This window comes from Crocodylus siamensis, chromosome 3, assembly GCF_052110815.1.
Source record: "Crocodylus siamensis isolate JL-2025a chromosome 3, ASM5211081v1, whole genome shotgun sequence".
NCBI lineage: Eukaryota > Metazoa > Chordata > Crocodylia > Crocodylidae > Crocodylus > Crocodylus siamensis.
Window position 1 is genome coordinate 158,133,005 of NC_143397.1, and position 16,370 is coordinate 158,149,374.

A 16,370-nucleotide genomic window follows, 5' to 3' on the forward strand; every position below is an offset into this window, starting at 1 on the left:
TGTCTGCAAAAATGTCCATTTTATGCTTTGCACAGAAAATGAAACATTCAGTTGATGTCCAGAGTGACCTTAACATCTTATAATGTGAATTGCATTATATTGCCAAAAATGTTTTCTGAATTTTTTGCCCACTTATAAGCTCTTTCTGAAAGATGCTAATGCAAACTCAAATTGTTTTTAATTTGTGACTAAATTTGTACTTCAATCAATCAATGACAATGGGCCATTTGCCTTGGGGGATGTGTTTCCCTAGCAATACTGCATATGAAAGGATGTGTATTAATAGAGTGTTTCAATGCCAGATGTACCATTAGGTATTATCACATTTTAAGTAGAGTGATCAGCTCTGCTTTTCGATAGCATAGACAGAGCTATTGTTATGTTCTTAACTGGTATGATTATGCACCATGACACTTCTTATATTAATGTTCTTTTGCCTGCCTACAGCAGAACCTTTCATGCCCTTATTCACCTCAAATAGGCTTTTTTCTTTCAAAATACCTGTCTCTCAACTCAGAATGAAACTCGTAAGTCTATAAAGATGATCAGCACCTTATAGATGGAAGTAAGTGCTAAACTTTAAGGGTCCTCATCTCTTAGACTTGGAACTCTGCAGGGCTCAGACTGTCTTTGCATTTTAGATAGTGTCAAACATAATGTCAGTACTTAACTGGAAAGGAAAAGGTTCCAAACCTTTTGGGACTGCTCCTCCCAAGATCTCTGGTATGGAGATTTGTTTGTTAAAGGCTGCATCTTTCAGTTGGAAACACCATTTCCATTTCTTTCAGTTAAGGAGATGCGGGGGACCTTTCTCTGAAAGGTCATTTGTCTTCTTCGCTGCTGGTGGAGAAAGACAGAATCAGTTTGGAAGGAGTCATGAAATCATAGAAAAGTATGGTTGGAAGCGATATCATGACACCATCCAGTTCAATCCTCTGCTCTGAGGCAGGATCAAAATACTTTTACTATCCCTTCCAGGTCTCACCTATTCTTAAAAGCTTCCACTGAAGAAGACTTCCACCCCCCACCCCCGCCACCAAGCATTTTCTGTTTTAGTGCTTAACTATCCTTGTGGTTAATGTGTTTTTCTTAATGTCTAACCTAAATCTCTCTTGGTACAAAGTAAGCTGATTTTCTTTTCATGTTATCAACAACCGATAACCACTTTGTTGTATTGGAGTGATGTTACAGCTGTGATAATTTAGATCAGGGGTTTTCAACCTTTTTAATAAGTGTACCCCTGGTGGCCAGACACAGAGTTGGGGGTGGAGGTTGGTGTGTGGCCAAATGCAGAGTGCTGGTGCGGTGTGGTGGACGGCGGCGGCAACTGCTACTGCATGCAAGCTTCCCCCAGCTCCCCCCTCATGTCCGACCAGCCATGCAGTGCCTGTGTGCCCTGCAGAAGGGTGCCACTGCCCTGGTCCCTACCCAGCCCTGCTCCTAGGAGGCAGCGGTGCAGGGTGGTGGGTGGCAGTGCTCCATCTCTGCCCACCTGCATGTACCCCCTACAGCTTTCCCATGTACCCATGGGGATACCTGTACCCCTGGTTCACAATCGCTGGTCTAGACCAGTGGTCTCCAGAGTGGGGTGTGTGCACCTAAGGGTGTGTGCAAGACAATCCATTGGGGTGCAGGAAGAAAATACTAAAACTTCTATTTATATTTATATTTCTATAAATATACATATATTGGGGGTGGGTGCGTTGAGGAGTTCGTGACCCCTTGCGGAGCTGTTCCCAAAGACATAGAGTCGCTGTCTGTCTCAAAATTTATTCAGCATGCTGGGCACCCTGAGCGAACTCAGAGGCCCCGAATAAAACTGTTAGAGACAATTTATAGTTTACAGACAAGATGCGCGTGCAGGTGGGAATTTTCCACTGTGAAGGAAAACAAGATGTTAGGTCAGTGTGGGAAAACTCTTAATTGTTTCAAAACTGGTTTTTGGCTGCGTGTTAACTAATGGGGGGGGGGGGGGGGCTGTATCTCTGCTTCAGACTTCAAGGCTACGAGGCCTGTGTCTTATCAGCCTGTCCTTGAAGCACTGAGCCTGCTACACTATTATTTATGATTTTGTTAGTAAATTTCTACACATGCTCAAAAATTTTTTACTGATAGGGGTGCACGATCAAAAACGTTTGGAGACCACTGGTCTAGAAAATATGCAAGGGGCAAGGATATTTGGGGGCTGATCTCATCCTCAATATCATCCTCATAGTTGAGGATGATATTGAACAGTTTTGGGTCATTGGGTACATAAGGAAAGATTATTATCTGGTTCTTGCCTTCTCGCCCCTGCCTTAGTCATCCTAACAAGTGCTAAGTCCTTCAACCTTTCCTAACATACCTTGTTTTCTAAATCTTATAATTGTTGTTATTAAGCAATATAATAGACACTTTGTGGGAAAAATTCATGTAGCTGTAATATTGATACAAAACGTACAATTTGTTCAGGAAGAACAGACAAAGAAAAATAGGCGCATAGCCTAGCCTGGTATATCAAGGATATATGCACTTGCTCCAAGAAGGTTCACTATGTAGGGGAATGAAGAATGTATCTCATGAGAGGAGTTTAAAGGATTGTTAAATTAATTGATAATTAAATAAATGGATTGTTGGATTTAGTTGAATGAAGCCTGTGAAAAGATGCAGGTATTTTAGAGTGAGTATCAAGGAAATAATATAGCTATTTAAATTAAAGGATAATATAAAGGGCATTAAAGGGGGCTGCATGAGTTGCTGCCACATGGAAAGTATCCAATAACTTATGATGGTGGAGTTTTTCCATTTGAGGAGCAGGGTTGTCATATTCCATGGTTTTTCTGAGGTGGGGTTGTGTTTGGGTTTTTTTGTTTTGCCTTGTGATCATTTCTTAGACAAGTGTCTGGTGCATCTTGACTGGATATAGTCACAATTAACCACCTTGCCAAGGCCCAATATATCTTGAGGGAAAATTAATTCCTAATATCATCCATTTATCTACTGAATAACAACATTTCATTGGGAAAGGTTGTCTAGTCCTGGTTGTCTGGTTAGATGAGACTTGAGGCAGAACACAATTAGACAAGAGAAAAGGAGCAGTAAGATTGGTTAGTCTAATAGCTTGGTGTTTAAATAGGAGCAAATTTATGCATCCTCATTGAGGAACAGGTTGAAAGAGGCATTTGAAGAAAGAAAATGAGATTACATGTGACACAAAATTTGTTCCAGGCATATCAGTCATTTAATGTAAGGCTACTGGCAATATATATATATATATATATATATATATATATATAATGTACTTTGTGCCTCTCATAGATCAAGAAAACCTTTTATTTTGCAAAATATTATGCCACAGTGTTATATCACTGAAGCAATCATAATTCACTTTGCGTTAAACTGCTTATATCCACCTTATTTCCATCATACAGGGCACATCTACACATTCATATTAACGCAAAGTAATAAACACCAGTGCTTACTGCTCCAGAGTTTATTGTTCCAGGCATGTCATTTGCATATATGCCCAGGACCACAGCATGTTGAGCCAGATTGGAGTAGCCCCAGCTGGCAAAGGGCATGGAGGGTCAGCCTGCCAGCCCAGGGCTGCTTCTCCATCCCAGCTCAATGTACTGTGGAGGGGCTGGCTCGAGCACAAGAGTGCTTGGGTGTGGGGCTAGCCAGTAGACAGCCCCTGCACTGAAGCACCCTCATGCCCCTGCCAGCTGGGACAGCATCTACACGTATGTTGCTGCAGAAGTTTTTACTAATTAACTCTGCAGCAGGATAGTACTCTCAAATACAAGTACTATCCTGCTGCTAAATTAATTAGTATATTTCCAACCTAATTGGGGAGCACATGTAGATACACACTATTTACTGTGCAGCTAATTAGCATACTGCGCAGTAAATGGCTTGTGTAGATACAACCACAGTGGATAGAACCAGAGCTAAAAATATTATAACTTTGTCTTTTTTTTCCTGTAAGAAATAATGTGATGGATTGGACCAATGGTCATAAACTCCTACGAGACCATTTTAGGCTGGACATAAGAAAAAAATTCTTTACTGTCCAAGCCCCCAAGACTTGGAATATACTCCCTCCAGAGGTGGTGCAGGCACCTACTCTGAACTTATTCAAGAAAGGCTTGGATGCTTATCTTGCTGGGGTCCTTTGACCCTAGCAGACATCCTGTCCCTGGGGCAGGGGGCTGGACTTGATGATTTTCAAGGTCCCTTCCAGCCCTAATGTCTGTGAAATCTATGGATGAAATTTTGAGACGATGAAATTTGGAGATCATTACAGAAGGCAATTACAGAGGAACTTAAACTGTACAGCGATAGCTTCAGAACAGTTAAAATTATGACAATAGTTTTAGTTTCCATAGGACAGAACCAGGGTGCATTTCATGTACGAACTGCAGCACATTTCATGTTTGCTCTACACAATGAACCCTAATAGGAGATAAATATAGAATGAGAAGCATTACATGCAATTTTGAGATGGTTTCCGTGTTAAAACAGGGGTGGGCAAAATACAGCCCACCAACTGACAGGATCTGTCCTGTTGCCCATTTGGCCATCCATATGGGGCTAAGCCCCACCTGCTCCTACTGGGGCAGCCCACGCCATGCTTTGGTCTGGGCCCTGACTAGCACAAGCAGCTTCTAGTGGGCTGCTCCTGGTGCTGCTCTGCTCCTCTCACCTCCATCAGGAACTATCTGGATAAAGCTCCCCCCTCCCCACCTGCCCAGAGCAGCATAGCAGGGCAAAAGCAGGAGGAAGAGCCACTGCTGGAGGCAAGGGGAGCAGAACATCACCCAGCAAGCTGCGGCAGCATTAAGAACATTTTTTTTTTCTGTTTTTTTGCACCGGTCCTGGAAGCACTGCAATTACCAGGTCAATGCATGGAGTGGATGGAGCAAGCTCCGGTTCCACCACCCAACACCAAAAAGAATCTGCTCAATATAGACCTCCGATGGAGGACATATCAGAGACAATCACCTGCCCTGGGGAGCCCGCCTACGTGGTCATGGTGCTTCCCCTGCCAGGTGGGCCCTGCTGGAAGCTGCATGTGCTGGCCAGGCACAGCTGTTCTGTTCATCTTGGCTTTAGCCAGTGGTGATGCATAGGGGGTGCACCAGGGTGCCGGTCAGTGAGATTATCTATGGGAGGGCTTCCCCCAGTCACTGACTGGTCACTGGGGGGGCATGTGCCTCCCCCTGACTAAGGTGGCACCAGTCTCCCATGCCTTTAGCTGTGCTCCTCCTCCTGCCCTTGCTGAACCACTCCAAGTGGGGCAGCTTCAGCCAGGCAGCAGTTGCCTTAGTGTGTGAGGCTCCAGCTCCTGGCTGCCTCCCACCCGCTCTGCCAGCCCTGCAGAATGCTGACCCCACCCAAAATAGCTCATCAAAACTCCCTATTGGCCCTCAGGCCCAAATAATTGCCCATCCCTATGTTAAAATGTTACTTATTTTTAAGGTTCTTAAATTCTCTGAATGGAAGATTGGAGTCTTTTGATTTACAGTTAAACTCTTCATAAGCCATGGATAAGCGTAAGCAAAAAGACATACAGAAACTCTGTGCACAAACTCTGTGCACAGAATTTCTGAATAAAACATGGCTCTTTACTTGTGCTTTAACTTAAGGTCAAAGCACAAAAGAATGCAGGTCATTAGAAAAAAAATAAGCATACTGAATATGGTGCTCTTCTCTAGCTCGCCATTTCTTTGGAGGTTTGTCTGACTTCAGGGAAGCAGCATTCCTTCCTGTCTCAGTAGTCTCCTGGCACAGGCAGCTTTTCTTTAGTTTCACTGGTAAAAATGACTAAGAGCAAATGTTTCAGCTTTTGTCCTTTTATTATTTCTCAGTCTCCCTCTGGTGACTCCCTCGTCAATCTTTTCAGGACTAAGGTCTTGAATATTCTGTTTCTCTTGGTTGGATCTAACTTATTTTGGAGATATATATTTGAAGAAAAGTCCATCTCCTTTTTATTATGTTCTCTTATTCAGTCTGCGTCCCTTTAACCTGTAGGTAAAGGGACAACCAAGAGGGTAAAGGCCTACACATCCAAAATAGAGTTGGCAGCTTGATAAAGACACACAGCCAGAGAACCCATAACCTCCTCCTTTATCATCATCAAGGAAATATTTTAATGATAAAATAGAAAGGCTTCTATTTCATGTTTTTATGCAACATACATTTTCTTTATGAGCTTTTCACAGACACTGGGCTACTGCTGGTTACTGATTTTAGGTTTGTGGAGTTGCATAATTGTTTAATTAGAACGCTAAGTCATGGACTTTTACTAGCAATTAATTGTGCATTTATTTAGCAACTATACATATGATTTCCTTGTTTCATTTCATAAAATCTTTTAGGACTTAACAGACCTAGTTTCCATGCACAAAAAGATTTAGTTTGAGTCTGATTCCAGTGACTGAGCAAAATTTGAGAGCATTGCAACTCTGTTGCTTTTGGAGGGGATACGTATGGTGCTTTTAGAAGCACTCATTCTGTGTGAAAATGTACATTGATGGAAACCTCATGGAAAGTCTTCTCTGCATGAGATTTTGAAGCTCGTTTGCAGCTGCATTTTATCCTACTTCTGTGGGTCATGGAAAGGAAACAATGTTTGGATCAAGAAATGTGTACTACTTAATCAGTTGGAACCTCTGATCAATCTGTATTTGTCTTTAGGCAAACATGCTGAAGTAAAGATAGCTAAACAGTTTTTATTTGCTTCAGGAATTTGGAAAACACAAGCAAATATGTACAAATTATTTTCTGAGCAGATTATCGTCTGATTTAATGTCTCTGCTAGCTACCTGTGAGGAGTGCAAGCACATCAACAGCAACTCTTACTGCAGATCTCGTGTTACTGCTGCCAAAGAAAATGTGTTCACTTTTGCCTTGGCTCACTTTGTATATTTCATATACACCTGCCTAGTAGCAGCAGATCATGGGAATACATTTGGAGGAGATAGCAATGGTCATAGTTAACATTTTTCATCTCAAAATTTCAAGTACTTTTCAAAGGTGAATATCATTATCATCATCTCACAAAAAGGATAATTGAAACATAAATGCTAGAATTAGGAACAGTCTACAGGGTACCAAATGAGAATATTTGGTTGTTAGATCACATTGTGTCCAAAATTAGATGTGATATTTCTAGTGTCATTAAGAACAAAATCTAAACTCATCCAAAAAAGAAATGATTCAAAATACATACAGGTAGGTGCCAAGCCAGGAGAATAGACTATTTTGAAGCAATTCTTTCACTTCAGTGAGCTATGCCTGTTTCATATTGTCAGGATCAATATACAAGTTTACTAGAATTGGTTTTTTTTCTATATAAATATTTTATACAGATAACAGCATGTAAAATTTATATTGTATAAGTTATACTTAGGAACCAATACTAAACTTGCAAGACTGTTAATCTACTAGTAGTGAGATTTGTCAGGAGCAGTAGTAAAAATGTCATATATAGTGATTTTAAAAACGAATGAAAAACTAGCTGCAAAAATTCCACAAATCTGAAACACCTGCTAGTAAAGAAATATCATATAACTGAGCTTATCAGACATCAAAGAATGAGAAAGTTAATAAATCTGGGTAGGTTGTACAAGGCAAAACGTTGAAATTTCAAGAGAATTCATAAACTATTAAAGAAGCATCATATAAATACAGAATATTTAAGCAATTTTGAAACATTTTGTTTTTAATTTTGAATCTTTAGTTTTTAAATGTGTTTCCTATAAAGTGCTATAAAAGATATCCAATCCACCCAAAAACCTTGTCTGCCTATGTCCTTAGACCAACACAGCTACAACCTACACCTGCTTCCTATAAATTAAATTTCACAACAACATATTTTTTTCACTCCTATTTTTTAAAGAATGTTAAAGCATGAGTTTTTTTAGCAATTTATTTTATTGACGTTTTAAAAATAAAAAATCCATTGAAATCATGAATACTGGCATTTCAGCAAACCATCATTTTTCAGTTTTTCAATATTAGCTACTGGAAACAGGAGGTGCCAGGTAAATAAGGAAATAATATTAGTAATATGCAGCGGGGAAGTGGGGGCACACCCATGTTCATCTCCAAGCCAAGGCCTCAAGCAGCCAGAGTAATGCCAGAGATTTTAGAAAGGTAGTGCTGGGCTGTGGCAGAGCTGTGTGGCACCCTTAGGTCCCATGGCTTGGGCTTGGGATGAGTCAGGACTGCCTGGGAGCTCTGGCACAAGATGCCTCCAGCCCTGTGGCTCCCCATGCATCCCCAGTTTAGGCCTCCAGGGACTGGTGGCAATGGTGGCCCTGCAACCTGCACACCTGCAGAGGCAGCCACTGCTGGTGGGCAGGGGCAAGATTCCCATGGAGCCATCTCCTGTAGTACCTGGCCCAAACCATGCCACATGTACTTCCTCAGCCCAGCACCACTGGATGCCCAAGTGATGCCCAACACCACCGCTGCCACTGAGCCAGGCAGATCTGCCCCGCTTCTCCCTGTGCCACCCAGGCTCCTGGCAGCTCTGTGCAGGTCCTGGCAGGGGCTGGCAAGTGCAGAGAGGAGAGCAGCAGCTCTGTCCAGTGCTGTGGTGGAACTGGGCATGGCTTGGACTCTGGCAGTGCTGGGGTGAGATCAGATGTGAGGCGTGGTATGGGCCCAGGGCTGCAGGAGGTGGTTCTGTGGGAATCCCACCCCCACCCAGAAAGGAGTGGGGCACACAGTGCCTGGGGAAGCTCTGCGGAGACCCTGCTTAGATTGGGCATCCTGCCAGGGCATGGGGGTTCCCCCTCCCCAGGCTCCAAGCCCCCCCCCACACACACACACAAAACCCCCTTCCACACCTTCATAAATCCCATCCCCACCCCCCAACCATGCAAAGTACTTGCATAATTTTGCATAATTTGGAGTTTTTAGCTGTGTGATTAAAATTGCAATTAATTGCGACTGATTTTTTTAATCATGAATCTAATTGGGATCAAATTTTGTAATTGTTTGATAGCCCTGATATAATAACATAATGAAAAAGGCAATTTTATAGAAATCAACTGTATTCAGGTATGGATATGTTAACAGTATAAGAATACAGTTACATTTCAAAGATTAAAAAGTGGAGTTAGTCTATACCTATATGAAATTTAAATCCTTAATTTTGGGACGTTGTTTTTTGCAAATTCATCCTACACATAAACATAACGATTGAATATTTGGTCACTTGGTAGTAAACTTTTTAATTCTGTGACAATGGCTGATTGATAAGTTGTCCATATATTTTTTAAATCAGTTACATACAAACTTTTACATTTAATTTTTCTTTCCATATGGTTGTTAATTTGTATGGTTGCATTTGTGAGCTTTGAAATGTAACATAAGTCTGAAGTTTGAGAAAAGAATTAAGAATTAAAAATTGTAAAAGCAAAGCAGATGACTGAACAGAAAAAATCACTGGGTGTCTGTTGTGGCTTGGGTAATTTGTGTATGCATCAATTAAAAAAAAAAAAAAATTCCTGGTGTGAAAGTATAATGTAAGATGTTCAGTTAATAATGATTTGGAAAAGACCTTTCTGAAACTACTCAAAATGGCATATGGGAGGAGACGGCTTATTGTTAGAGTCTTGAATCTACAGGTGCTGAGGTTTACAAGGAAGCAGAATAAGTGAACTCCTGGACTAGGTCCAGAGGTTCAAAAAGCCTGAGGTAAAATAGATTCAAACTTCACAGGTTTTTCTAAGATGTACAGATTGAACTGATAATAAAGTGAAAAGTTCAGTGTTTGGATGGGCAAGACAGGAAGAAGTGTGCACTGGCCCAGGCAAGGAGCTTGGGGGTGCCCATGTGCACTGCCCCTCATGGCCAGGCTGACTAAGGCTGCTCAACCCAGCTTAGTGGTACCCGGCCTGAGGTCTGTGGGGTGTGGAGGAAAGCCCCCGCAGGAGTCTCTTCACTCTCTCTGTCCCTCCCAATTCAGAGCTTGGCTGATATCGCCCCAGCCCCACCCCTTCGCCAACCATCCACCTCTGAGTGGCAGGGGGGCAGAGGGGTGGGAACACATCCCCCAGCCTCCCACGCAGCACTGCCCCCCTCACTGGGGTCTGCTCAGCAGGAGAGGAAAAAGCAAGCTCCCACCAGGGGGCTTTACACCTCTCTGCAGCTAAAGCCAGGCTGAAGTTGTCCCATCAGTGAATACACCAGCAGGCAGGGACTGCATCCAGGCAGACCTGGATAGGTTACAGAAGTGGGCGGATCTGAACAGGATGCGGTTCAACAAGGACAAGCGCAGGTTGCTGCACCTGGGAAGAGGGAACCAGCATTATGGATATAGGTTAGGGCCTGACCCTCTCGGCAGCACAGAGGCAGAGAGGGATCTTGGAGTCAGGATTGACTCCAGGATGAATATGAGTCTCCAATGCGACGAAGCAATAGGCAGAGTCATCTGCACCCTGTCATGCATCAACAGAGACATCACTAACAGGTCCAGATAGGTCTTGCTCCCCCTCTATGTGGCGCTGGTCAGGCCGCAGCTGGAGTACTGCATCCAGTTCTGGGCGCTGCACTTCAGGAAGGATGTGGACAACATGGAGAGGGTCCAGAGGAGGCCACTCGTATGGTTGAGGGCCTGGGTGGCCAGCCCTATGAGGAGAGGCTGAGGGACCTGAATCTCTTCAGTCTCCGCAAGAGGAGACTGAAGGGGGATCTTGTGGCTGCCTACAACTTTATCAGGGGCCACCAGCAGGGACTTGGGGAAAGCCTGTTCACCAGGGCCCCCCTTGGAGTCACCAGAAGCAATGGCCACAAGCTGAGGGAGGGTAGGTTTAGGTTAGATATTAGGGAGAACTACTTCACGGTAAGGGTGGCCAGAGCCTGGAATAGGCTTCCCAGAGAAGTGGTGCTCTCACCTTTCCTGGAAATCTTCAGGAGGAGACTGGATAGGCACCTGGCTGGGGTCTTATGACCCCTGCCACCCCCAGTGCTCCTTCCTGCCCATGGCAGGGGGTCGGACTTGATCTGTCTAGGTCCCTTCCAACTCATTGATTCATCCCTGCTTCTTCCCCACCTGTCTGCCTCTGAGCAGGGGGAAGCGGGGTGGGGGGTAATCGCACCCCTGCTGCCAGTCTAGCACCAGCTGGAGTCTGCCTGGCATGGGGGAGAAGGACCCACTGGGGGGGCTTCTCATCTCCCCATGGCTTGAGCCAGGCTGGGATCACCCCAGCCCCTGCCCCTGCCCCTGCCCCCTCCTCCTCTGTTTGCTCAGAGGCAGACAGCTGGGGAAGGAACAGTGATCCTAGCTTGGCTCTAAGCTGCCAGGAGGTGGAAAAAAAAAGAAGCCCCTCACTTTCCCTCTGCACCAGGCAAACCCTGACTGGAAGGGGCAGGGCCAGGCCAAGGAGATGTGTGTCCCCCTCCCCCCCCCCCCCCATCCACTCCTGCCCTTTTGGAGGTGGGCAGTTTCTATCACTTAAACTGGTTTATGTGTAACTTCTGTCCCTACCCCTGCTGTCTGAATGGGAGCCAGATGCCAGGCTGTGCCATCACAGTACAACACAAAACTTTGATATACAGAGTCCCTGGGATCTCACACAGGTGGCCTAGGCTAGCCAAAGGACAGATGAGGCTGGATGTAGGCCAGAGTTGTAATTCCAGTTTGGCTTCTGAGTTACCATATTCATTGAAGCTAGTCACTTCCTCGTTTCCTCCAAATGGAATTGATTTATAAAATGTAATACCCATGAACTGATAGGACATGCTAGAAATTACTTTTAAAAGCTACCGCATTTGGGATTCACATCCCTCCTATCAACTTAATCCCACAAATTTTGCTTCCATCTCTCAAAAAAGAAAAAAAAAATGTTATTAGTTTGTGTCTGCCATAATCACCCAACTGCTGTATGATATGGCCTGAGGATTTTAGTAAGATGATTCTTTAAGATGCACGCTAACCATGACTGATGGCAGTTATATAATTAATTCATTGTGTGTGGTATGAAAGGATGGGTGTTGCAAGATCTTCTGCTCCAGTCAGCTTCCTGCAGTAGAATTTGAACTTGGTTCCTTGTCCCTTTCAAACCTCTGGTTTGTGTTAGTTTATATCCATTTCCTTTTTCAGAGCTACCTTACCAAAGAGAATGGTTGGAGACTTCCTCTAAAAAAAATATAAAAACAGAGATGTTTCCTTTATCCCCGTCTCCCTTTCCCTGGCCCCTATGGAGCACTGGATATGAATATGACTGCAAATTATGAGGTAATCAAAAATCTGCTAGGTCTGTGACTGAAAAAACTCCAGCATTAACACACAAAAAAACTGCAAGTACCAACACAATACAAAAATCGCTTTTGTTCCTTGCATCATTAAGCACAGCTTTGGGCAAGATGCTCACTTTCTTTACATTTGAATTCCCAAGTCTGTTTGCATCAGATGGAACAATAACCCAGTCATGTACTTAGTTAAATCCCTCTGAAGAATCTATATGTTTGCACATTTTCCCTATAACTATTAGAGATCCTTCCACACAAGGGGGTTGAAAGCAAGAGAATATTTACTGCTGCTTAATAAAGGGAGTAGTTAAAATGGAGGAGGAGGATGAAAGAGTTATGCTGGTGCCTACATCAAGATAAGGAGAATCAATCTAAAACAAAGGCTCTAAAAGTGGAGTAGTTTTGTTCTGTGTGTTTGAAATATTTCATTACAAATAGGTTGTTCTGATTCTCCATTGGTTTGTTCCGTGTATTATCATTTGTACCTATATACTGTAGGCTTAAAACATAAGGGCACATCTACATGTTACCCTACAGCAACGTCGTGACGTGATATGTCAGCATATGGTGCGCTACAGCGATGTAGTGATCACGCGTCTACATGCGATTGCCAGCTATATTGCCATAGCGGCACACTCCCCAGGTAAAGCCCATTGCTACAGCGATGTAGTGGCAAAATCTACCCATGCACCATGTGCATGGCATGGTAACCACTCATGCTGCACCATGCTTTAGTACTTCAAAAAGGAAGTACTAAAGCACAGTGCCGTAGCAATGTTGTTGTACAGTGACATATAGATGCGCCCAAGTGGTAACAGTTCATGGCTACGTAAGTGACTACAAAGAGTACAATGTGCTGCAGAATAAAGTAGAGATCTATTAAGGAAATAACGGGAAAATGTAAAAGAAGTTCAAAATAAACTGTCACTGGTGTGCTTAGAAATATTTGTGATGACATGCTCAATTTGCTATGTACTACAAGGAATTTCAATGCTGCCTTCTTTTTTGTTTTTAATGCATTTTGATATTGTTTTCATTTTCTTCCTATCTTAATACTTATCATACCTAAAAGATAACAGCATTTATGCATGTCTACTGTGAAATTTTAAGTGACAGTTCTGGAAATTCTGAGTAAAGCAACATTGCCACATTAACTTTGTACTTCTGTTTCCATTGCACAATCAATTCTCTAGCTATTTTTCAGGTTTTCTTGAGTGGGTGGTATCAGGGGGATCTTTGATTTTTGTTTTGGCTTGTTAGAGTTGTGGTCAGGAGAATTTTTGTTAGTAAAGGCAGGCTCTGTGATACAACTTATGAATGAAGACCTGGAAATTCATAGGGGAATGAGGTTTTGTAGCAAATGTGCCAAGAGGTCAAAATAGTCAGTTTTTTATTAATCTTATAAAATTACTACTGTACTGAAAACAGTTTTAGAAGCCAAGAGCCACCTTGACCTTAACTATAAAGTTGCTGGGTTTTTTAGGTTTTGTTGCAGTATGAGGAAGTGGGTAGCACACAAAACCTCACCCAGCTCACAGCACCATGGTAAGATCAAGTGTTGTGTATGTTTGTATATGTATTTGCATTTTCTCTTTCAGTATGTTAAATTAGGGCTGTCCAGTTTGAGGGCCTGTGGGCCATGCTGCCCATGAGGGGTTAGGGCTTTCCCCTGGGTTTTTCTCATCACTCTGAGTACTGTCGCAGCCCGAGTCTCCAGGCCTTCGCTCCCTTCTCTCCCCAGGGTGTGGGGCAGGGCAGAGTGGCTCAGTGCATTGCAGCCTGTAGTGCCAGGGGAGCCCACAGCCCAGGGTAGGGGGCTCTTGCCCATCCATGCAATGCAGCAATGTGGGGATCACCTACCTACATGGTGCTGGAGGAGCTTGCAGCTGAGCTGGTGGGGGGAGGGAGTCATGATTCCTACTGGTGTTGTCCCCATGGTGTGTGGCCCCCAGCTGCTAAGAAGTTGCTCAGTCCTGTGTTACGTTTTTAAAAGATGCCTCTTGACACCCTTTTCCTGTAAACCATTTAATTTATTTCACCAGTGGACAGTGCAACTTCTTGGAAATGATTGTGGCTATTAAACTTCTCAATTATAAGTAATCTTTTTTATCTTCTTTACAGATGTTTTTGATGCATCTATGCCACAGCCTCATCCTGTGGTTACTGGACTAGGGGGAAATCTCCTCTTAATGTGTCTTTATAACCTTGGAGGTCCGGTTCAGCAAGTTAAGTGGGAAAGGATTCAAAGAGATCGGATAGATACCATTGTCCTTTGTTCCTGGTCAGGAGAGAAAACCTTTGGTTCAGATTTCCAGCAGCGTACATTGATAGACTGCACTCCTCATGTGAACAACACGCTTATCATTAAAAACTTTACAGCTTCTGACTCTGGGACTTACCGCTGTGTAGCTACTGGAGGAAACAAAATGGATGTGATGAGTTTTAATGTCATGAGTGGTAAGTGAGGAAGCAAAGCAGCAAATGGTTTTTACAAATGGGAACTTTATGGGTATGTGCAGATGTCTGTTCCACTCAATCTATGATCATGTGGCTTAAAATGAGCAGTGTGATAGTAGATTACAAGTGTCTTTTGCATATGCTCACAGATGCCAAGAGCCACACCAAGAGCCAATCTAAGTAACTCAGGTGGGGGATGGGGTGGGATCAACAGGGCTGGAAGGTCTGCAGGGGGTTGGCAGGTCCGGTAGAGGTTTGGCACGATTGGGGAGAGGCTGGCAGGTCAGTGGGGGTGGTGTGGGAGGGGACTGGGAGTTGTTTGTTCGGGGATGGGGCGTATGGTAAGGGGACTAAAAATAGTTTGGTCAGGGGGTGAGGAAGAGCACAGTTGAAGTAGGTGGCCACAGGGTTGTGCTCTGGACATGTGCAGACGTTCAATGGATTGAGCCAACCTGTTACCTATCTAACTTAGTTCACCACCTCAAGTGAGCTAATTTAGATCAGGCCAGCCACTTTTTGCCTGATTTAACTTCCTCAGGTGTCTACGCTGATCATCACTTAGAACAACCAGACCCTAGTTAGGTCAACCTAAATGTAATGGCCACACATATTGTATGAGATGTTAATGATTTAATCCACACGTGAACACTTGCAACCATCAAGTGGATTTCTCCTGTACTACTTTGAAACAAGCAGAATGTGACAAATAACACAGCCCTAATGGCTAGGATTTCTACAACCCTGAGCGAACTCTGAACTGGTTTGCTCTCTCAATGAGACTCAGAGCTGTCTAAGGGAAAGTGTAAAAGTGGGGATGGAGGTTGACCTTCAGAGGTGTTCTGGGAATAAAGGAAGGTTCTGGGAACCTCCCCCATCAAAGTCAAATACTCAAGATAATTAATTTAAATTAATGTTATTTGAAATTTTAAATTTTGAAATACAATTAGGATATGAATGATAAGACATAGAAAAAGCATATCAAACCACCTAATCAAATATTCATTATTGACTGGATGTTTCATATTTGAAATAGAGACTAATCTTAAATTTACTGAGACCTAAGGTCTTAAAAGCCAGCTCATTGTGGAACAGGTGGCCAGCAAATTATGGAATAGGACTTCTAACTTAGTTTTGAAAAACATTTGAAAGAAGTGCTTGCTTAATTTGGAGATGGGCCATTCAGCAAGAACTGTATTTCAAGGCTGAAGAGTCAAGATTCTGAATGTGAGCCTGTATTTTTAGCCTGCATGAACTTCAAAAGCTTGCTAAATAAGTCTAGAAAATACAGAAGTATGCCTTGTGTCATCATCATTAAGAGTAATATGAGCTCTATCTATTATGGTTACCAAGTGTACCTTGCTTATTTTCAGACTAAAAAGTCTATTTTTAATCACCTATATAAATTGTATCCACTCTAAACCTGATCTAGCTTGTCTAAAACTAGTAAATGACTTTGAATAACCTGTCTTTTTCTTGCCATTTGAATGCTTCTTGCCTATGACATTTCCTTATGTGCTCATTTATCTTACCAAAAGGCTGATTGAGTGGATATAAGCCAATGCCTTTAATTTTAAATGAAATGTGCCAAACTGGCAGCACTTCCTAATTTCAGTGATAAAGCCCTCTCATCATTCTAGGAACAGTCAAAGCACAGCGAGAAATATTAT

General features: G+C 43.0%; 1 protein-coding gene across 1 annotated transcript in view; it reads left to right on the forward strand.

The window, feature by feature from the left end:
- CD226 (CD226 molecule) overlaps nucleotides 1–16,370 on the forward strand; it is a 57,422-nt gene that overhangs the window by 15,953 nt on the left and 25,099 nt on the right. The window contains exon 3 of the mRNA XM_090037299.1: nucleotides 14,368–14,703. Within this exon, the coding sequence (XP_089893425.1) occupies nucleotides 14,368–14,703 (336 nt within the window). The remainder of the gene's footprint in view (nucleotides 1–14,367; nucleotides 14,704–16,370) is intronic.